We start from the raw sequence: 23,600 nt of genomic DNA, 5'->3' as shown, positions 1-23,600 counted from the left end.
ATATGGACGCGCATGAATGCGTAAATACGCGTGCGCGAATGGAGTATGAATACGTCCATATAATGTACCAAAGAATACTATCCGCACTTGCAGGACACCTGCAGGATACGGGTCGTGCTGGATAGGTATGAACAGACCTTAAGAGGGCTGGACCCCAGCGCCTTGTCCATACAAACGTATTAGACTTCTCCCTTCCTTAATTATGGCACTAGAGAAATTATTTTTTAATATGCTATTTATATCCACCATAAGCATGTTCCATTTTTTTTTATTAATTGATTTTTGATTTATTTGATTTTTTGATTAATCAAAAAAATTAAATATGCCTATGCAGAGAAATGTAATATTAATAAAAGTGACTTTATGTTATTTTGTTGTCAAGTGGCATTCAGTCCACGGACAGATCTAAATAATTTTAGCATCAGTCGTATTTGACGCTTGGTGCTCGACGTATGTCCGATAAAAACTTCTCTGTTTGTTTATATTACTCGTAAGATGGGCAAGCATCGGTAAAAATTGCACAATACATTAAAAAACACACAATAAACAACATAGGATACATTTTTATAAGTAAATTGATCCGATTATATTCCGTGCGATGTAACGTATTTATAGAGACGTACCGCGTAAAATTGACAACAATTATTTATTTGTAAGGGCCCCTCTATTCTTATTACATCTCTCTGTGCCTATGGTATTTATAGAGGGGTCTACCTCACGGGCCCGAATGTGAAACGCCCGAAAACGCAAATATCGGAAGGCAAAGATCGAAAATCGAAAGATCTTAAGTCGAAAGATAAAAAAAAGGGTGCATGGTAAACGGTACATACTCACTTAATTTGCGCGAGCAGGATACAACAGGAACAAGAGGAACAGGCTTTACTTCCCGTATTCTGCTCGCGCACATTAATACGGGAGGAAAAGCCTGTTCCTCTTGTTCCTGTTGTATCCTGCTCGCGCAAATTAAGTGAGTATGTACCGTTTACCATGCACCCTTTTTTTTATCTTTCGACTTAAGATCTTTCGATTTTCGATCTTTGCCTTCCGAGATTTGTGTTTTCGGGCGTTTCACATTCGGGCCCGTCACGGAGACCGTTTATAGAGATGTACCACGTAATATTGATAACAATTATTTATTCGTAAGGGCCCTTCTATTATTATTACATTTCTCTGGGTGTACCTGTCAGGCTTTCCTGGTATATATCTATGTAAAATCAAAATAAAATAAACACCAATCAATATGCATAGAAACATTTTTTTAAATATATTTTGACTATCAAAGAAGTTGTTCAACAATATCGTCATATTATATCAACACCAGTAGACAAAGTCGATACGATATTTCGAACTTAAAATAAATTGATAATGTTACAGCACTTTTTAAGAAAAATAAAATGTTAAAAGTAATGACTGTATGAGAATGCAGACATGAACAGTTACGTCAATATCTTGGAACCAATTGAACTAATTGCAAAAGTAAATTCACATCCATGTTTGTATATATGTACATACATACTTTCATAATGTGCGACATGAACTATCTCTCTCTCTCTCTTTTATTAAATTACGTGCAGGTACTTGGTTAGATTTAGAGTTCGATGTAAACTTACATTAATAATTATTGAAGTGGCATGTTATTGAACACGGTGTACATGATTATCTGCGAGTACAGAAAGGTCAGCGGCAGCGTGTACTTGGAAGCCGTTGATCGCCAGTAGCGCGCGCACACACACACATAAACGCCCTATTGTTTTGCAGTGTTTTTACGATAAACTTACATTTTAATACATTAGTTCAATGGCATGTGAAGTGATAAACTCGAAGAGGAGGTAATTACGCAGGACATCACTTCAATGGTGGCTGTGTCGACGAACCAGTGCAATGGCTCTGTCCAGAAAGTGGTTACAACTTCTTCTAATGCTAAGCTATTGCGCCACATTTCAAACTTATAAACATTTCAATAGGTTAGCAAATTACGTTTTCACGCATGCAATATATATTTTTGTAAATAATTGTATTTATAAATGAATAAGAATACTTTTAAATATCCTAACAATTTTTTTAATTCATGAATTCGATTATACAATTTAAAACATGAAAATGATAACCAGATAAAAAGTTATATAGGTTTTTCATTCCAAATTGACCCTTTTTGTTATGAAATGATGATGAAATCGACTGTTTGAATGATTTAACTAAAGTTAATATGGTTTTAATTACTTTATTTTTAATAGTGTTTGTTTTTGATTTTTAAATGCTTTTTATTATTACGAAATTATGTTCACAATACATCTTATATCTCTTTTAATAGCTACTGATCTACTGATCATTTTCTATTTTACAATTTCATTTAATTTGGTTAGTAATCATAGTATTATATTATTCTAATGTTAATCTACAGCATAATAGGAAAAAGAGCTCAAAAACCTATTTACAATCCTTATAAATGCTCATAATACATCTAATACATAATATTAATTAAAGACTCTCTAAAGTCGATGACCTAAAGCAGATTGTGTTTAGGTAATCTGTGTTTATACCTGAAGGGTATAGACATTTTGTTGTAATCACCGAGACTCTTCACAAGTGTGTTAGTATGGTTATTAGTGATTCTGTCATAGAATCTACTGGTTAGTTTGTTAGTAATGTCTGTAACAAACGGAATATTATATGTATATGGCATGCAGTTTTTTCGAGTTAGTATATATAGGTGTATTATAAATTTAATTTTAGGGATTTATTTTGTATTACTTGGAGCTTGGAAAGGTTTGTGAATTGTGAAGTTGTGAAGGAATAGTGTTTGTGAATTATGAATAATGTATGAATTTCTCAGAATTCAGACTTTTGTCTTTCAATATCGTAAAGTGAATTTTTTTGTTTAATAAAATTTGATAAATGGTAATTGAAAATGCATTTTAGAAATAATGGAAGTCCCGGATATCTTCTGGTTGCTCCATCGAGTTTTTTATATGGAACTAGCAACAAAATATGCATATCTCGCTTCGGTCCTGCTACATTGGGAACGGCAACTGCTCAAATAGAATTATTATCGTCGTCCTCAAATCCTAGAGAGAAAGTTGGGCGTCATCTTCACAAAGTGATTGTGAGATATAGAAAAACGTTTCCAGATGGTAAGTTTCTATAGAATTGTATCCAATATTAAAATGCCCAAGAAATTGAAAAATTAAATTTAACCATTGATAGGTAATGGAGGATGCTTTGAAATGATAGTTCCAAAGACTTCACACCGTAAAGCAGTCTTAAATTTACGGATGAGGTACGTTTTTTAAATAGGAATCAGCATTAATCAGAAATTAAATTTTGGGCTAAGATTGAATTTTTATAATTATCAATACCATAGATTTGATTCACTGCCAAATTACAAGATAAATACTCGAAAAGATGTGAAAATTCTACATAATACAAACATCAATATTATACAAACTGACAAACCGATGTATCGTGCTGGCGAAATAGTTAAATTTAGAGTGTTGCAGATGAAACCTGATTTAACAGCACAAAATACTCCGGTAAGTTTTGTTGATTATAATTATTATTATGTAGTACATATGTATATTGCAAATGAAATAATGGTTATTAATTAGATTTATAGAGTCTATTTAGAAGCACCATCAGATATTTTTGGTGGTCCTGTAAAAATTGCACAATGGTTTAATGTAAGTGTGCAGATGGGACATATACAAAGAGAATATAAGTTGGATAAATATGCACAAAAGGTACTTTATATTTTGTCAGTAAAAACATTTTTGAAAGTCTCACCATTGTAAAATATTTTCAATTTTTAGGGAGATTGGAGAATAGTAGTAGATAGTAGAGATCCAACGGTAGCGTCGACAGTGCATGCGTTTCATGTAACAGAATATAAATTGCCAAAATTCCATGTTTTTATCGATTATCAGAAAGAAGTTCTACATACATACACGCAATTAGTATGGACTATCTGTGCAAAGTATGTATAGCATATTATTTAATTGAATTATGTTTTATTATGACAAACTAAAATATTAACTCATATAAAAATAATAGGTATATGTATGATGCTGTTGCTGAAGGAACACTACACATAAACGTTAAATCTGACTCTTATAATTCTCAAAAAGTATATTTTTCAACAATATTAAGTGATTCTAACGGGTGCTATAACTACTCTTTAAGAACAAAGCAATTAGGTTTTGAAGAAGATCAGTTGACCAAACCATCACGTGTTATTGCCGATATAGCATTTCAAGTATATTTTTTAAATACGTCAAGTTTTTTTGTAGAAATTCGTAGTGAATTTTTGACAATGGAAATATGTATATACTATTTAATTTTTTAAAGGAAACTGGTTCAAAAATATGGAAAAATACTACTGTTATCTCACACGTTCACAATGAAGTTGTTAGCATTAAGTACATTGATGATGACAAAAATTATTTCAAACCCGGTCTACCTCATAAAATTAAGGTTTACTTCTATTATGTTTGATTTTAAATAATTTACGCAATTGTATGTACATAGTTGTTCAATAAAACATTGTCATTATTAAGGTTAAAGTAGCAGATTGGAGCGGAAACGATGTTTCAGGAGCAAAAATACAATTTTGTAAAAGCTTTAATGAAGAAATAGACAACAATTTGATACAGAATAAAACAAATGATTGTATTACCGGAGTCACCAACTCCAACGGATCTACATTTTTCGTATTTACTGTACCAAATGATGCTAATTTGGATTATGTCTCATTAAAAGTATGTATCCAGAATAATTATATGTATATACACATTTATAATTTTCTTTCAAATACATTGTATATGAAAGAAATATAAAAAAAATTGATTTAACTGTTATATAATTTTGATATTATAAATTATTTTTAGTCTACTATAATTGATCATCCTCTACGTGATTTTGAGAATCGATCGAAAACACACGATTTCTCATCGACGACACTTAAATTATATTCTTGGGGCAGCAAGACAAGAGTGAACATGGATATTGGTATGCTGATAGATGATTCATCTGACTTAGAGCTAGGAGATAAAGTTGTTTTTCCAATTTTCTTCAAGTTTGATAATGATAATGTGATGAAACAAATAACTTTGCATTACTTGGTAATGTATTACACAATTATTTATATAATTGTCATAGCGATTCATGTACACAAAAGCTTATTAATGGTGTGGTTTTAAAGATTGTAACTAGATCTGGAACAATTCTTTCTTGGGGAATAAATTCAAATTGTTTGCATCCTATTAACGATGTTCAAAATATAGAAACAATATTTGGGCCATCAATTACAAATAATAGCTGTTTGGGAGACAATTACTCAGAGACGGGAGTATATAATATGATGCTAGATGTAACATTGTCTTATCAAATGTGTCCATATAGTTATTTGATTGCATACTTTTTACGACCCAATGGGGAATTGATAGTCGCAAACAAATTATTTAAATCTAAGGAATGTTTTCCAAACAAGGTAATTGTTTATTTTATATACATATGTACATACATATATATATTAAATAGTATAGCAAAAACAACACGATATTAACACTCAATTGCAATTTTGATTTATTACAAATATGCAGCTCACTCAGGAATGGATTCCAAATATAGTATCGCCATCTGCTGAAGCAAAACTACATTTGAATTCAGTGGGACCAGCACTTTGCTTGTTCGGAGCCAAAAATGTTGCTTTCAACCACGTAGTGCCCCAGTATTCGGTACATGATGATGTAATCGAAAAGTTAAAACTATTTATGAATAGAACTAACACAGAATCAATTACCAACATCTGCTTTTCTGGTATTTTTAACTGCTTTTTAGATTAAATAAAAGTGAACTGTGATTTTTTTACAATAAAAATACGTAGTTTTAATCATTTTTAGAGTATTCACCTATAAAATATGATGAAACGACGAGAACATATTTTTGGAATACGATGAAAACATTTTTAATGACTGGCTTAGAAATAATAACAGATGTTTTGCCTACAACATCAAAATGTCCAAATACTGAACAAGAAAATGATGGTGAAAAACCAGCAGAACTTGCGTCCTCAACGTACAATCAATTTTTCAAAGAAAGAGTTTATTTCCCAGAAACATGGTTATGGGATGTTCGCTTGATGGATGCTAATGGAATTTTGGATATACCAACGACGGTTCCTGATGAAATTACTAATTGGGAAAGTGAAGTATTTTGTATTAATCGTTACGGAATTGCAGCCACAGTTCCAGATGAAAATGCAATTCTAAAAGTTTTTCAACCATTTTTCGTGGATATATCAGCGCCAACTGTAATAAAACGAGGGGAACATGTGCAAATGTTTTATAAAATCCATAATTATATGGACCATACTATACCGGTTAGTCAACTTAATCACTGACAATACATAGACACTCTAAAACATTATTATTTTACATTATTAATGTGTAAAATATAATATTGGAAATATTTTCAGGTTGTGTTTGATATAAAAGTAACACCCACAGCTGCAGCCAGTATAACTTCACACGAGGGTGCTACTAATCGGGTGTCTTGTATTTCCAGTAAGCATTCATTAATCACGCATTTTACGATTAAAGCTCATCAACTGAGATCAATAAACATAACAGTGATAGCTCGAGTAAAAAGAAATATGCAACAGCTATGTTTGTTAACAAATCCATCGTCGATTTCACATGATATTAGGTATGAATTATATACATATTTATTTTCATACTATGCCATAGTGGCTTAATGAGTTACCCCAGAACGCCACTGTGGTCCGACATATATAATATTTATGTACAGTAATTTAAAATTCGTAATACATATAAAAATAAAACTAATTCCCAGTGACTCAGTGGTGAAGGAAATTCTCGTAGAACCAGAAGGATTTCCAGTCGAAAATCACAAATCGGCACTCTTATGCATCAATGGTGAATAAATATATTTCTGTTATTATTTATATTGTAGATATAATATGTATATATTAATATTTTCATACCAAGGAATATGTCAATATTTTTAGAACATTCTAATAAAACTGAGATTTCGTGGATATTCAATAGAAAAGATTGTGTAGACCAGTCAGAAAACTGGTATATTTCTCTAGTTGGTGATATTACTGGACCTATGAATTTGGTGACGATAATATGAAGTTAAACTTTCAATAAATTTCTGTGAAATATTTCATTTCAATGTATAAATTTTTGTAGAATGTTGATAAACTAGTTTCTACACCGATGGGTTGCGGCGAACAAAATATGGTATTACTCGCTTATAATTTAATTGCTTTGGAGTATTCTATGGCCAAGAAAAGAACTTCGGGTGAAGTAAAAGACATGGCAATCAACAATTTATTGACAGGTTTGCTCAAATATTAAAAGAATATTTTAAATCAAATTTCGACGATAATCTTACAAACTGAAAATCTGGTTACCCTAAAACCCATTAGGTTATCAGAGACAATTAGGTTTTCGACATTCGGATACTGGAGCATTTTCAGCCTTCGGGCGCTCCGATGAAACTGGATCTACATGGTTAACTGCGTTCTGTGTAAAATATTTATCTATATTACAACACAAATGGAATCTGGGAGCAGGATCTGAAGTCATAGAAAGGGCTTCCCAGTGGCTAATGGAGAAACAAATGGAAAATGGATGTTTCAACAATGAAGGCCAAGTTTTTCATAGAGAAATGAAGGTTTATATAGTCTGATTTTGAATTTCCATTTAGGTGAAATAAAAACACACATTAACTTTACAATGATTTTAGGGAGGTTTAGAAAGAGAAACTTCGAGTATAGCTTTAGCGGCATATGTAATTATCTCAATACTCGATGCCGATATTAAAAACATAAAACCTTCACTTATAACAGATGCCGCTTACTGTTTAGCAGCGATGAAATACGACGGTTTGTTACCAGACTCGCAAAAAGGATCTAATAATTCAAATTACAGTAACGCTATGTATACTTATGTCATAGCAACATTGGCACAACTTAAAATTGAAAAATATTATAACTCACTCAATCATGGAAATGAAACATCATCAGGTAAAATTTATATCTAAAAATAAATTTGGAATCTGATCTGTAATTAGTGAATTAAAGAGATGTAAAAGTTTACAATTTGCTTTTTAGTGCATTAAAAATTGGGTCTACCCCACGGGATCGAATGTGAAATGCACGAAAAACCAAATATCGGAAAAAAGATCGAAAATCGAAAGATCTTAAGTCGAAAGATCAAAAAAAAATGGTGCATGGTAAACGGTACATACTCACTTAATTTGCGCGAGCAGGATACAACAAGAACAAGGGGAACAGGCTTTTCCTCCCGTATTAATGTGCGCGCGCAAAATACGGGAGGAAAAGCCTGTTCCTCTTGTTCCTGTTGTATCCTGCTCGAGCAAATTTGGTTTTTCGTGCATTTCACATTCGATCCCGTGAGGTGCACCCTTAAAAATTATATGTACATTTTCGTAATCAAAAAATATTTTTGATTAAGGTTTTACAGAAACAAGATTTTTAGCAGGAGGTGCATTAAATGCTGTGTCCTTATTGAAAGTCATGGCAAGTAGAAACGGTGATTTTCTGTGGTGGGAGGCAGGTATTTAACGTTTCGTATATCATTCAAAATTTTACAACACACGTAGATTCAATATTATAAAGACTTTTTTCTTTTAAATATAAAGGTTCTTTATCAGTAAGCATAGAAACAACAGGATATGCAATCTTGAGTCTTTTGTCTGTCGGCGGTGAAGACAATATAATGTTTGCAGTAGCAGCAGCCAAATGGTTGTCGATGCATCGCAATTCCAATGGCGGGTTTATATCCACTCAAGTACAGTATAAATAATTATTAAACCGTGTATAGTGCTTGTATTCACTATCTTATCGCAATACTGAACTTATCATTCAGGACACTCTCATTGCAATCGAAGCACTATGTGCACTGAGATATGCTATGCCGGATATTCCTCCATCCATGAATGTTATCGTCGAGGGACCAGGCCGGGCGAGACATTTCACAGTCAACCCATCTGAACGACACAAACTACACGTTGTCGTTATGAAATCTATGGATACTTTTAATTTATCTCCTAGCAAATTGAAAATAAAAGCTCAAGGAAAAGGATGTTTACTCGTACAGGTCTTAAAAGCTCCTAACGTTGCCGAGGAATTTAACTAGTCATTCGATGATTTTAATTTTATGTAAATTATAGGCTACTCAAAGATACAACCAAATTTCAAACACTGCCCAAAAGAATTCTAGTTTCGGTCTGTATGTTAAAACAATCACAGATGGAACATTCAATTGTAGAGGAAATGAAACTTGGTGCATGTGTGCAGCCATTTTAGAGGTTCATAGATCGCTTATTATGTTTATGTACAATTATAAGTATGTACATATGTAAATGATTTTAAAGAATAATCACATTTTTCTAGGTTTGTATTAGTTGGAGCGATTCCACGGGCATGAATTTCCCCGAAATGGCAATATTAGAAATACAATTGCCCACAGGATACTCTCCAGACCGGAATCTTTTATATGAATTAATCAAATCTGAAAATATTTGTATGTTATTACATTGTGTCTCATAAGAAAACTTTGATTTATACATTTATCTATTTTCATCATATCTTTAACAGTACTTCGGCGCATAGAAGAATCAGGGAATGAAGACATTTTATATTTTTATTTATCGACCCAGTTACAAAATCAATCATTGCGACCCAGTCAATGTCTCAAGTTGTATTTGATGGGTCCCAAGTCGAACACGTTGCCCGCTTTGATCAAAATATATGATTATTATCACACGGAAACCATGAAATCAATGGCAAGTATTTAAATGCTTACATCACAACTGACACCCCAAACAAGTAGTCTTACGGTTTACTTGGTTATTATTAGACTTACACTGTTCCTGAAGAGTGTCCGTTCGAACGGCACAGTCGACCACACAATGAACCAGACGCAACGGAAAACTCTAATAACATCAACGTAATGCAATTGGCGAATCTAAATTGGCACATCGTAGACTCCGAGGGTGATCTGAGCGTCCCATCAACTTTAGAAGGTGTACAACCTGTGTATGCATTGCCGCCGAGTAATTTTCATTATAAAGAAGAAAAGGAAGACGATGAAGGTATACTTTATTTCAATTTTGATGGAGTTGTTATGAATATGTAGTCATTTTTAAGCATATTTATAGGAAATCAGAATCAAGGACAAACATTTACTAATTGGACCTTTATTGATTCAGAAATGGATTTAGAGTTTCCTACCGGTATCGAAGGCAACGAAGAAGTGTGGGAAATTATATAGTTATGCTATTTATTTATTCATATAATTTATTAAGATTTAAGTAATATTTGTAAAAAAATAAAACCATATCAAATTGAACCTTTGAAAGAACAAAGATTTGTTTTAATGGAATGTCCTTTTTTTAAAAGCATTTTACTTGATATTTTCCTTGTCACACCGGGTGACTTTGTTGCTTGAACAGATCAAATGTATGTAGTGATATGGAGCATGCCACACCGGACAATTCACTGGTTGCCCATGCCATAAAATCACCCGACCGGCGAGATTTGTTACCATCGTTTGGCCTGGTCACGGTGATTTACAAGGTTAATTAATTAATTAAAAAGACCAGCACAACCCCTTAAGATATATAGCGTTGTATTGAGGGGTGACACACTCGGTTGACAAAACTATGAGCAAGTGTGACCGCATCATCACATATTAACTCTCACAGGTATAAGTGAGCAGATTCTTGGTCGCTTTCGGTTGCCCGAGTTGAGTAATCACGAGCAACAAAGTTACCGACCAAGTTGCTCGCAACTCACCCGGCTCTAATGGTTCAGGAAGTTCATTCTCTTCTCAATAGTCAGTCGGTCTTTCAATACTCGTGACCTCCATAAGTTGGTTAATAATTCGTTCTCCAACTACAACAAGCTTTTCCAGGCTACTGTCGTGTTTTCTCGCCACACGTCCAAAAAACCTTAGAAAATTTGTCATAAACATATATTCGACAGACAGACAGATCTGTAATCCACAACTTCTTCAGAATTGAAACGTCGGTTCGCTTTGCTGTCCAAGGGATCCTCAACATTCGTCTCCAAACCTACATTTCAAAAGTTCTTGAATTCAAACCTGTAAAATAACTCAATTCAGGTGCATGTGTAGTAAAAGACAAATCCGAGCTGAAGAATGAAGATTGCACATTAATATTATTAAGGGAAACATAACCCTTATTAAAGTGTCAGTTAAATAGTACTACAGATGTGTCAATTTTCTGGGAACATATGGCTGTGTCACAATTGACATTTTACAGTTATATGTATACAATTTATTAAACGTTAACATTCATACTGTACATGTGTGTCACGATTGACATTATAACTGTTGTGTGTTTGAGGCAAATGACTAACAGGTCTCGATACATTATCTGTACATGCCATGACTCATAGGGCGTTGTCAAAAGTGAAACCGCACTGATATGTGCACAGATTACTTATCTTTCAGCGTACATAAAGGAGTGTAAAAAATGTATTTGTGCGAAATAAAATAAAAGTCATATTAAAACATTTTAATATAATTTATTAAAATGAAATTTCCCATACATAGAATACTCTCAATAGCCAATGCAAACAGAAACAATAGTCTGCACTGGCCCCATGTCAAAATTAGTAGAACAGAATACAGAATTTACATTTGAAGGTGGCGGCGGCAGAGGCCACCCAACAATTAAAAAGCGTAATTATGTAAGTCTCAACAGATATTTTCCAACTTTTTGCATATTTTTTATAACCTACACGCAAACATTTTCATTTGAGCAAAGTTACAAGTTTTTTTAAATATTTTTTTAGTGTAAATATTTTAGTAAGTTAAGCCACGTTCGGGCTTAAAGCGCGAAAGGCTTGCTCGCTGTTTTAACAATCGATTTGAATAAATAAAACGAGTAATTAGTAATTATTAACAAACATTACATTCTGTTAAAGAGTCCAATTGTTAATGCGCGACTGTTCGCCTCAATAATGTAAAAGAATAAATAATAATAAAAAAAAAAACAAAAAACAAAGATATGATCAAAAAATATATATATATATGTATATAATAGACATATCGATTTAAAGTAAAAAGAAATTACAATTCTAATATATTGATGTAATACTTCAAGACATACTTTGCAACAATGTAAATAAAAAAAAATTTCAATCAATTTACACAAAAGTGTATGTAAATTTAATAATAGTCTCCATTTTCACATCTGCGGTGCCCTATTTAAATATATATATATATATACATAAAAAAAAGTAACAAGCAGATGCGAATTTTAAATACAATTTGCAAATTTAAGAGAGCGGGAGAAACGTTAAAGCTTGAAAGTCTCCATCTGCGGCAGCTCGCTTTCCGATGACAAGTAATATTAAAAAAAAAAAAAAAACATAATAAGATATCATCACTTTATAAACATTTGAATGAACCAAAACAAGCATTTCTATTTACACAGTTACATGTATAATCTATGTGTGGGCCCCGGCCTATCGGGAGAGTACTCTCGTTTCGCTTGGCTAACATGAATTTTGTAATATTGTGACCCTACATTTTTAATAAACCTTTAATGACCCACAAGATCCTGTAAAGAAACGACCCAGTAGTGTCTTACCCAGACACAAATAACTCTACATAAATATATATATTATATATATATGTATTCATTAACATTTAAGCAGAATATACGCGCACACGCTTTCGACCCAATTCATCATATCTATTGGCACATTCGTTTAACGCATCTCTTTTTGACTGTGACATGCACTTATAATTGACACACTCTACATTATTTCCGTCACTCCGAGACAAGATGGAGCTCTCGTACTTGACAATTTTACACATACGCATCGTTCAAATCCACCGAATCATTACTAGCACGTCGAATGCATCTTCGCTACATTGTAAAATATATTTGAAATTTAAAATATGTGGCGATCTAACAATATAAACATATATACTTCAATTGTACATTTTCGGCAATCGGGGGGTTTCCAAATATTGGATACCAATATAATTAAAAATCCACACAAACCTTCCCCTCGATAAACTAAATCATATACTTGAATCTATTATAGAATACTAATTTTGAAATGTTGGAATTATCATATAGTACACATATATCTCTACGATTGCGAATTAATGCAACTTTTTTAAACGATGAAGTGATATATTTCGAAAATAATTCAAAATTTACTTACAACAACATTATCGATACTTTCAGCAGAATCAATGATAAGATCGATTCAATAAATTGGGTGTTAAAAGGAAATTCTAGATAAAAATGAAATTATATCGGTGGCATAAAAAAAAAAAAAAAAAAAACGTTTTCAAATTAGTCACGTTATTAGTTATGAGTTTACGTGCGATTAAATAGATAGTAATCAACGGTGATTTATGAGCTGTTCCGTTGCCAAATTTAACATTTCCAGTTTCTTTAATTTTGGTACTTTCTATATAATTCACATTTTATCGACAATTTATATTTTGGAATCGGTTGATTCGGTGTTCAAAAAGGCTCATATACATACATATATATATATATATATATAGTAGACATTCTACGCAATGTATGAAAATTGTATATGTAATTTAAAACCGTATATGCAAAAGAAAAGAAACTAGTACCGGGACGTCTACTTAATACACGGAGACGACAACAACGTTCTGATTGTCCCGTCACCGTCGCCGAGAGGTATATATTACATTTAGAATGGGAACGGTAGAATTAGAAGCCTCGTCCGATGCGACACTACTGGGGTAGTCGAGAACGAACAGAACGTAAATATATATATATATATATATATATATATATATATATATATATATATATATATATATATATATATATATATATATATATATATATATATATATATATATATATATATATATATATATATATATGCGTGTGTGTATGTGTGTGTGTATATATAATGATTATTTACATGTACAACGCGCTGGGCAGAGTAGCCGGACGTGGACGCGGACACCGGATGGGGTGTCGGCGCGAGCGTCCGGCAGGTCTGCGTTCAGAAATAACATCCGTATAATTAGCGATCGGTGGCGTCCTAACGCGGGGTGAACACACGAGGGTGGCGGCCATCATTGGCTCTTGAGCTCCTTGCCGATGCTGTAGGAGACGATGCGCGTCCAGTCGATCTTGGTGCGCGTGACGGGCAGCTGGCGACGCAGCGCCTTGAAGGTGGTGTCGCTCATGGTCTTGTAGTTGTCGGAGATGGCCTCCTGGTAGGCGGACTCGGCGGCCGCGATGAGACGCACCAGGTCTCGGGCCTGCGCCGCCTCGCCGCCCGCCGTGCCGAAGTGCGCGCCCGCCAGCGGCACCACCACCTCCTTGCTGCTCACCAGCTGCACGTTGCCGTCCTCGTAGTAGTGCACCTGCACTTTGAGCACGCCGCGCAGTTCGCCCCCGCCCGGCTCCAGCGCCGCCGACCACACCGACCGCCACCGTCCGTTCCAGTAGTTCTTCGGCTGGAAGTGGTGGTCCTCGATGCAGGCGACGAGCGCTAGGCTGGTGGTGGTGTTGTGGACAGAGGCAGGTTCAGAGGTGGTGGTGGTGGTGGTGGTGGTGGCGGAAGAGGGGCGCAGGCCGAAGACGGCGGAGGCGCCGTGTCGGTAGTGGTCGGCCGAGTAGGAGGCGAGTTCCTGGTCGAGGGCGGCGCGCGCGCCCTCGGCGGCCGCCTCGGCGCCCCCCGGCTCGGGCGCCCAGGGTTCGACGTCGGTGGCCTCGCGGCGCAGGTGGTCGTAGCGGAAGGCGAGGCGCGCGCGCGGGCAGTAGAAGCGGCCGTGCGGCAGCTCGTTGTGGTCGGTGACGAGCGCGGCTGCGGGGGCGCCGGGCAGGCGGGCGGGCGTCAGCTGGTCGCGATTGTAGCGCGCGCACGCCGCCGCCGCCCCCTCGCGCAGCAGCCCGTCGTTGGCCAGCAGCACGCGCACGTCGTTGAACACCTCGTTGAATTCGCCCGGCGGCGAGTGCAGGATGAAGTCGGACACGATGCGCACTTTGTCCGCCAGCGCGGCCTCTTCCTCGCCGGCCGCCATCTCCACTTCTATTATACTCCTGTCTCCCTGTGTATTCCTGTGCTGTCGTGCTGTCGTCCGCTCGGTCACGGTGAGCCGCGCCCGCCCGCTCTGCCAACAGACGACCGGCGCCACCAACCGTCTCTCCGCTACATATGCACACTGCACTCTCGCACGCCTGCCAACTCTACCCGTCGTCACTCTTCTACCTCCATGACCCTACCGATATAAGTATTTTTCGATTGCTAGAAAGTGAAAAAAAAAAATGTTGAAATCCAGTTCGTCAGATCTCGTTCAGTTTGAGTGGGATAGTACCGTTGTAAGAAATTGCATCGCAAGTGGTTTAAATCGATGCAATCCAGCACGACCCGAGTATCCTGCAAGTATCCTGCAAGTACGGACGTATTCTTTAGTACATTCTATATAGCCAGCAGCATAGCTCGGACGTTAAGCTTCTGCTTACCGTCAAGAAGGTGCCGGGTTTCTATCCCTGAATGAAAATGAATTTTTCAGAGTATGCTGTTGGTCAGACCTGGATTTGTGACTCCGGGTTGATCGTTTCCTATCAGAGTTTGCCAATTTTCTCTGATTTCATTGTTGAAACGGTTCCCGGAAAAAAAATTGGCTAAAAATCCTTCCTACCTACTATGTCACCACTATTTGAAAAATTTGATTGATGTACAATAAAAATTTATGTACAATTCATAGATGTCTCGTTAATTTGCGAGTTTTTTCAGTGTCTCGCAATTCAACGACTTATAATAAAAATGCTGTATTTGTATTTGTAATTGACCAGGAAGGCGCATTGGGATTTACCTGTAAGGCCTTCCTGGTATATATGTAAAAATAAAAATAAAATAAATAAAAATATGCACGCGCATGAATGCGTAAAAGCGCATGCGCGAATGGAGTATGAATACGTCCATATATTGTACCAAAGAATACTATCCGCACTTGCAGGACACCTGCTGGATAGGTATGAACAGACCTATAATCTTTTGGTATATTTATTTATGTGGACGATAAGGATTGTACCATTCTCTGTATCATCTGGAATAAAACCTATTATTGTTGGAAAAATACAATAGTTTTCGAATGATGTTAGAGTTTCAACCTTAAATCTTTCAGCCGTAATAGTGGAATTTTTTCAATTTTACTAATATTAATACATATATCTGGTCAAAAAACGATTGGATGCTTTCATGTAATTTTTTATTGGAATCCTTTGTTCGCTATTTAATAAGTATTTTTCGATTGCTAGAAAGAGAAAAAAAATGTTGAAATCCAGTTCGTCAGATCTCGTTCAGTTTGACTGGGATAGTACCGTTGTAAGAAATTGCATCGCAAGTGGTTTAAATCGATGCAATCTGGGTTACGGTGTGGTTTCGAGTGAGTATGGTGAACTTCACCTTCGTCGCTCGCGTTGTCAGCTTCTATTTTGTTTAAATTCACGCTCCAAAGGTTCATTTGTGAAATCATCAATTTATTCTTGTGCAGCTCTGTAATTAATTAATTCACAAAGGCCTGTAACACTGAACAATTATGATCACGGTGCGCTTCAAAACGTTCACCAGTCGTTTTACACACGCATATGAACATATGTACTTGCCTACCTACATATATGCATGTAAAATGTACAACTCAATGATTGCACAAGAAAAAATAATTTTCTACCATTACTGTAAATATGCAAAGGTTGCTAATCAACGCTCATGTCGCACATATTCACTACTATTAAAGGTCTGTTCATACGGTTCGGTGATTACTGGTCACAAATTACTCGTCACAAAGTCACTAAAATCTCTATAACGGAACATCTGGCAGCCGAAAAGTCCACCGTACTAACGATAACTAACATAGTAACGAGAACTTGAGTGCCAAATATTGTGTATTCGCGATTTTCATGGCAAAAATTGTCTTTGTGACCACCCCAATGTGACGAATAGTCCAATTACCGACCCTACCTACTATTCCTTCTGTCGCGTACTCGCGTCACCTCCGAATCGATCGTTCCCTATTGTTACATACCTCCTTTGCATTTCACATGGCTTTACACTTCACTAAGTGGCATGAACACTTCGCTAAGTGGAAAATTCAAATTAATCAAACCAAAACAGACGCCATATCCTTTAGTGTTAGAAAACATAAGCCAAGTTCAGATCTGAAAATCCCCTCTGGAGAAAGTCTGAAATGGCAGTCAGTAATAAAATATTTAGGAGTAACGTTTGATAAAAAAATGAGATGGGCACCTCACATTGAGGCAGCGAAATGCTATGCGATGCGGGGTATATCCTCAATATATCCAATATTTAATCGCCATAGTTCTTTATCAACGCTAAATAAAATAAAATTATATCGCGCGATCATATTACCATTATTAACCTATGTTTCACCTGTATGGAATAACGCCTCGAATACTAACCTTTCCAAGCTCCAAGTAATACAAAATAAATCCCTTAAAATAATTTATAATACACCCATACTAAGCCCGCTTTAAAGGTCACGGAATTTGACCCTTAAAGCCCTCAACATGAGGCCACCCCCCCCCCCCCCGACGAATACAGTCCAAGAGACCCTTTCGTCAGAGAACAACCGCACATCACTGTTCTAATAAAAAAAACCACACTGTACATAACCAAGTACAAAATTAACAACAACGCATGAACACATAAAGCGCGCATTCGGTAGGAAACAAAACCTGAGATGTGCCGTGCGAATGCACGCACACCTCAAGTAAACATGCATGTACGCATGATTATGCGTGCATAAGCACGCAAGCACATACACACACACATATATATACACACACACACACACACATAAACCACAAATACATACACTCACCTAAAAAGCAAATGCACACTCACACACACACACATTCACAGAATATAATATAAAAAAAATATAATAATAATAAATCAACACATAAATGCTTTTGCAATTAAGTGGAGTGGTAGCATCCAGGGGAACACAGCTTCCCAAAGCATTCCGCGAACTTTTCGAAAGATCTAAACGATGCTTTACTCATTATTAGATCCCCATGATGAAGGGGGCCAATGAGAGAACCCCTGACGCTGTCCAGCAGAACCCTCCTCTCAGCCTCCATCCCAGGACAGGACCACAGAATATGATCTGCATCCTGCTCCGGAAAAGAAAACGGACAAAAGGATTCAGATACCAAGCCCATAGATGCGAGCTTGCCGTTAAAGTGGCCATGACCAGTTAAAAATTGACTGGTCCAAAAACTATGCGACAGCCAACCACGCTCAAGGCGCGAAGTGACCCTCGGAAAAAACAAATAGGTTTGTCTACCTTTAGAGGAACAATCCCATCTAAGTTGCCAAGCCGAAATAGCACAATTTAAAATAACAGACTTCAAACTTTGCCAGAATCGAGGATCATCGCACTGTGACTGATTAGGAGCACGGAAAAGGACGCCTGAGACGGAAGCATCTAAACCCTACCTACTATCCTTTCTGTCGCGTACCCGCGTCACCTCCGAATCGAGGTCTGTTCATACTTAGTCAACACGTACCGACTTCAGCAGGTATCCGGCCGTACGAAAAGTATTCTTTGGTACAATTTGTATGGGTATATTCATACCAACCGTCACGTTTACGCCACGGCAGGCTTACAGCAGTACCCGATATTTCCTGTTCATACCTTACAGCAACATCCGTCAACGTATCGTATCCGTTTTTTTGGCCATAGTGGAAATATACACGCGAATTACGTGCCATGAGTCTGCCGCTTTGCTGTTTTGGACCAATTATCGATAGTGACAGTTGACAGCTGTTCAATCTTTCGACCTGGTTTTGGCGCAAATATTTAAAAAAAAATTAAATTTTTTACGGAAATATTTAAAAAATTTTGTCCATCATCCACAAGCTCCTTATACAGTGTTCAAAACTCTCCTTCGGTTTTTCTATTTTTTAACATGGGATGCACATCAAAACGCCTCCGTGCTTTTTTATCGCCTTCTTGAGCTTGTAGGCATATAGTACAACTGAAATGATCTCATCAGGTCACTGCGACACATATCCAGGAAAGTCATTAACGCATGGCACACGCTCGCCTCGTCAAAAGGTCGACACGTGTTTCTATACATGTATCTGGGAAACAAAGGAAGAGCACACTGAACCCATAAAAACCACGAACTACGTCCAGGCGTATGATCCCATAAAACCACGCTCGCAGCATAACTAGGGTAGCGCGAGTACCAAAAACAAAAGATGTGCACACGACACACTTCAACCCAAAACGTTTATAAGCAACGCAGCAACCTCCACCGGCAGACTGAGCCTCTGGAGTTCATACAGATCACTTCTCCGAAGAAACCTTTTCGTACATACAATAACCATTGTACTAATTGAACGCAAATAAACGATCCTCTTTCAAACTCAACTGAATTTCCATAGGCCGGGAAACGGTCGAAACCTTTCACTCGACCACCTGTTCTATAAATATTTATATTAAATAAAACTATTCAAATAAATTTAACAAAATATTTACTATTAGATTAGTTATGTTTAAGCGGTTTAAATTAAAAATACCGAGTGAAGCCGGGTAAAACCACTAGTTAACTATACATTAAAGATATTCTTCAAAACTCAACCGAGTTTCCATAGGCCGGGAAATGGTCGAAACCTATCACCTGTACCTATAAAATAAACAGTTTTATTAATTTTTATAACTCTGTGGGGGATTTACTACACACCCGGAGAAATATCACTCAAACCCGGAGCTCGGATACGACTAGCCGAAACCCGAAAACTCCGGGTCAAAAGCGTAGGAGTGGCAGCCCTATCTGTAATCGAGGTTTTAGTGACGTGTGCGAGATCGCATTGTGAGGAATAATCACCTAACCCATATATACATTTGTAAAATAATGATCAGAAAGCTTCCATTTTATTTATATGAAATGCATTCAGTGTTGTATCATCAACAGTGAGGTTGGTGATACCAAGATACCAAGTACAGTGATACCCCGATTCCAAGTTTCAAAATTGTATATGCCTCCCGTACATTATTTTCAATCGAAGTTCAAACCAGAGCTCGAACTCCGGACCTCTCGTTGGGCATTCAGGCGTATCAAATTGTCCAATTGTTCCGAACAAAAGTGAGTACTGAGTAATCCAAATGCATACGAATGCGCACGAAAATGTCCTATCCTCGAAGTATGTATATGTGCTATGGGATCTGTTATTATCGTGCGTGTAAATATGACGGCTGTCACGATCCGATTTCATTCGAAAACTTTGTGCTTTCACACGGTCAGATGTGTCATGGATATTAAACAATTTGTAGCGGCTCTACGACATGGTCGAGTTTCGGTTACCATCCTGCGAGCTGGGACCAACTCAGTCATGTTGGATTACTGCTACTCCACTTAGAGTCGTAATAAACAGTTCAGTTCATTAATTCAATACGTAGCAACAGAAGTTTGTGGAATCAAAATAATCCCCATTATCTACAATCCCCAATCTCTGAAGAAATCAAATTAGTAAGTTAATTTTTAAAAGCTTTTATTTAGTTTGGCATCCATATGTTTCAATCATCAAATCGATCTGAAATTTCGCTTACCTATGTATTTTTTGCCTGAGCTTTTTAATTTTGACAAAGTCTAGAACATATTTAGGGTTTTTCTTCGACAAAAATAAGCCTTAACGTAACCCATATGTTAGGAGTTCTTTGCGCTTCGATTCTTCCCAGCAATCATAAATCTATTCCTATGTATTACCTGGTCACGATTCCGCAGCCAGCTGATGAATGCCCTCTTTATAGATGATGAATTAGGCGATGAAGTGAACATATGTATGCATTTTCTCGTTGAACATATGTTTGGTCTGAAATTCAGACCCAACATATGTTCAACGAGAATTTACTGACTCTTTTTTTGAATTTATTCAGACACTGAATTTACTTCGATTGATTTTAGTAATAATCTCTACAGATAAACAAAGGCACATTCAACAACTTGTCTTGCATTCCTTGAAGATTCTTCTTTAGGACTCAAATTTCTTTGATAATAAAGGCGCATTAGGTATGTATGGCTTCGTCACATAGTAAGGCATGAGGCAAAGTTATGTTGGTGCCTGTTTATAATTTTTATGAGCTTACATTAAGAGTACCATTTTCCACCATCACTTTTTCTACCGCATGCTCCTGCATGTATCTATAATAATTCGCACCCACAACAGCTTACAATAAAATTGAGAAAAAATAATTTGTTATGGAACACAATGCATGAGTGTGTCAACGTAATTGAAATCAACACTACCAGGACAGTTAAAAAACCTTCATTTTGTCCAAAAATCATTGGCTATTAATATTATCTGAAATTCTTAATGAATATCCAAGTATTTTGAAAGATTAACCAGTTGCTAAATGTTTACAATAATCAGATGAATTTTACTATTTTTCAGACACTTTTGGAAGAGAACTAAAAAAAAGTACTAAAAAAACAGCTAATTCTTTACTGTTTTTTAAAGGTACCATGTTTCGAAGAAATCTTATAGGCAGCAACCTAACTTCGACGAAAAAATTTATATGCATAATGAAAAAGAAGATACAAAGAGGAAAGTCAAATAAAATTGATATAAAACTATTGCGGATTGAAGAGGAAAATGATTTTGATTTCATGTTTCTGATGAGCCTTTTATCATTTTTGAAAGATGTCCCTGAACATAGTAAATTAATAGTACGAGCAAAGTTACAGCAAGTTTTCATAGATGAACAGAATGGTTCAGTGTAGTTTGATAATTGTAATGATTCGTCTCAGTAGTGCTCATTATAGTAATCCACAATATATTACAACAGAAGAATTCAACACAAGTTAGTTTATTTCTATCAGTTTGGAGTGAATGTAAGCAGCATTAAGGGCACTAAAAGTATTCACTAATGGTACTAGTTTCTATTGACTTTCCTGACCTGGATCCCTGGACGCTCCCACTGGGTGAATAATACTGTGAATAATAATAAACTGTTGATAATAAATAATAAAAAAAAACAGATAATAGGCGTATTTATTTATTATTTTTCCAATTATAAGGATATAAATCATATAAAATTATTGGAGTATAAAAAAATCATATTCGAAAAATCAGAGTAAATACATAATATTATATGATACAAAAGACAATTAAAGCAAACACATAATTACAGACAACACCCGTATACATATACATATAAAACAATCATAGACATTAAAAATGCACTGTCAGATAGTAGAATATGGAAAGATACATGTGTATGCTGGGGTTGACGATAAAATATATAATAATTTTTATAATATAAAATCTTAATTAAAAGAAACACAAAATCACCGAGTTAAAGACTAGAAATGTTATCATTTTCTTTTATCAGGTTTTTAAAGGCAAGAAAAAGATAATCAAATAGAAATGTCTATCTGTACTATGTATGTATCTACAATGACTGATAAATGATGACTTTCATGGCATTTTCCAATTTAATTTATTAATTTTATGTTTCGGCGAACGAGTTACGATTAGCATGCTCATACATTTCTATACTATTTAATTTACTTTTTAAGTATAATATAAATCGATCACCGCAAACCTTCACAATAACAATAAATTGGTGGTTTTACTAATCCCAAAAATTATTTGTCACATGTGAATGAAATAATGAAAGGAAATCGAAAAACAAATACATATGAATACAAAATCACAAACTTCTGGCAAAAATTCAACTTAATATATACATAATGAATTAATTTATTGTGTATCTGTGTATTTATGAAAAACAGATCTTCCGTATCAATTGTACATGCATACAATATATATATATATATATATATATATATATATATATATATATATATATATATATATATATATATATATATATATATACATATTTAAATCAGATCTTTTTATTTTATATTATATAAGAACTAAAAATAAATAAATAGGTATTTATGGGCAATTTTATACTTTTCCACATGTATTGATTGTGTAAATCGAAAATTTTAATTTGTGTTTCACATTATGAAAGTGGAGGTAGGTCATTTTTATTTATCAATATATTACATAAATTTATTTATGTCTACTTATTTAAATATTTGGGAGTCACTGAACAACAACATATAATATGTGATTTTGAAATAAATAATATATATATGTACGTATGTAAATTGTCAATAAATTAAAGCATTTAAAATGAGTACTTGATTTACAAAAAAATTAAATATAATAAATCTCACAATCAAAAGAAAAATTAAAAACACTTACATTATTTATAACCAAAAAATCTGGACAATTTTGTGAAATTGCACTAAACATACATATATGTATAGGTAAAAACTATAAGTTTGATATAAATATCTTTATGCATAAGGTGCACACATTAACTGAAAGATATATATGTATGTATATATTGTGTTATTATCATCTAAGTTGTACTCACTCTTTATAATCATATAATTAATTCGAAGGACTAATGCGCTTCAAATACTTTTTCGTTCAAACGCTGCTATATATTTACGTATGT

At 35.3% G+C, this 23,600-nt stretch overlaps 3 protein-coding genes and 2 long non-coding RNA genes across 5 annotated transcripts in view; 3 read left to right on the top strand and 2 right to left on the bottom strand.

Moving 5' to 3' along the window:
- Window positions 1-23,600, bottom strand: part of LOC143920291 (uncharacterized) — a 319,990-nt gene that overhangs the window by 191,989 nt on the left and 104,401 nt on the right. The gene's annotated exons all lie outside the window — the stretch shown is intronic.
- LOC143920299 (uncharacterized) overlaps window positions 1-23,600 on the top strand; it is a 319,815-nt gene that overhangs the window by 191,990 nt on the left and 104,225 nt on the right. The gene's annotated exons all lie outside the window — the stretch shown is intronic.
- On the top strand, window positions 1,665-10,403 carry LOC143919516 (alpha-2-macroglobulin-P-like). Its single transcript, XM_077441864.1, has 27 exons — window positions 1,665-1,964; window positions 2,920-3,131; window positions 3,205-3,277; window positions 3,362-3,530; window positions 3,606-3,737; window positions 3,807-3,970; window positions 4,048-4,249; window positions 4,342-4,467; window positions 4,551-4,751; window positions 4,881-5,114; window positions 5,195-5,482; window positions 5,595-5,811; window positions 5,895-6,373; window positions 6,470-6,699; window positions 6,847-6,929; window positions 7,022-7,134; window positions 7,209-7,359; window positions 7,448-7,695; window positions 7,768-8,047; window positions 8,499-8,600; window positions 8,686-8,834; window positions 8,913-9,143; window positions 9,217-9,354; window positions 9,440-9,569; window positions 9,644-9,831; window positions 9,906-10,140; window positions 10,207-10,403. The coding sequence occupies exons 1-27, from the start codon at window positions 1,882-1,884 to the stop codon at window positions 10,317-10,319; spliced, it is 4,971 nt and encodes a 1,656-aa protein (XP_077297990.1). The 5' UTR covers window positions 1,665-1,881; the 3' UTR covers window positions 10,320-10,403.
- cpa (F-actin-capping protein subunit alpha) lies at window positions 14,157-15,110 on the bottom strand. Its single transcript, XM_077442325.1, has one exon. The coding sequence runs from the start codon at window positions 15,108-15,110 to the stop codon at window positions 14,157-14,159; it is 954 nt and encodes a 317-aa protein (XP_077298451.1).
- LOC143919574 (uncharacterized) lies at window positions 20,425-22,116 on the top strand. Its single transcript, XR_013261252.1, has 3 exons — window positions 20,425-20,592; window positions 21,043-21,132; window positions 21,515-22,116. It is a non-coding gene; the product is annotated as an uncharacterized LOC143919574 (long non-coding RNA).

This window comes from Arctopsyche grandis, chromosome 12, assembly GCF_051622035.1.
Source record: "Arctopsyche grandis isolate Sample6627 chromosome 12, ASM5162203v2, whole genome shotgun sequence".
Classification (NCBI taxonomy): domain Eukaryota; kingdom Metazoa; phylum Arthropoda; class Insecta; order Trichoptera; family Hydropsychidae; genus Arctopsyche; species Arctopsyche grandis.
This window is presented reverse-complemented; position numbering and strand designations above follow the sequence as displayed.

Coding starts and splice junctions, on each gene's coding strand:
- cpa (XM_077442325.1), bottom strand. CDS start 15,110: ATGGCGGCCGGCGAGGAAGAGGCCGCGCTGGCGGACAAAGTGCGCATC.
- LOC143919516 (XM_077441864.1), top strand. CDS start 1,882: ATGGCTCTGTCCAGAAAGTGGTTACAACTTCTTCTAATGCTAAGCTAT. Junction 3,132..3,204: donor TAGAAAAACGTTTCCAGATG/GTAAGTTTCTAT, acceptor AACCATTGATAG/GTAATGGAGGATGCTTTGAA. Junction 9,144..9,216: donor AAGGATGTTTACTCGTACAG/GTCTTAAAAGCT, acceptor TGTAAATTATAG/GCTACTCAAAGATACAACCA.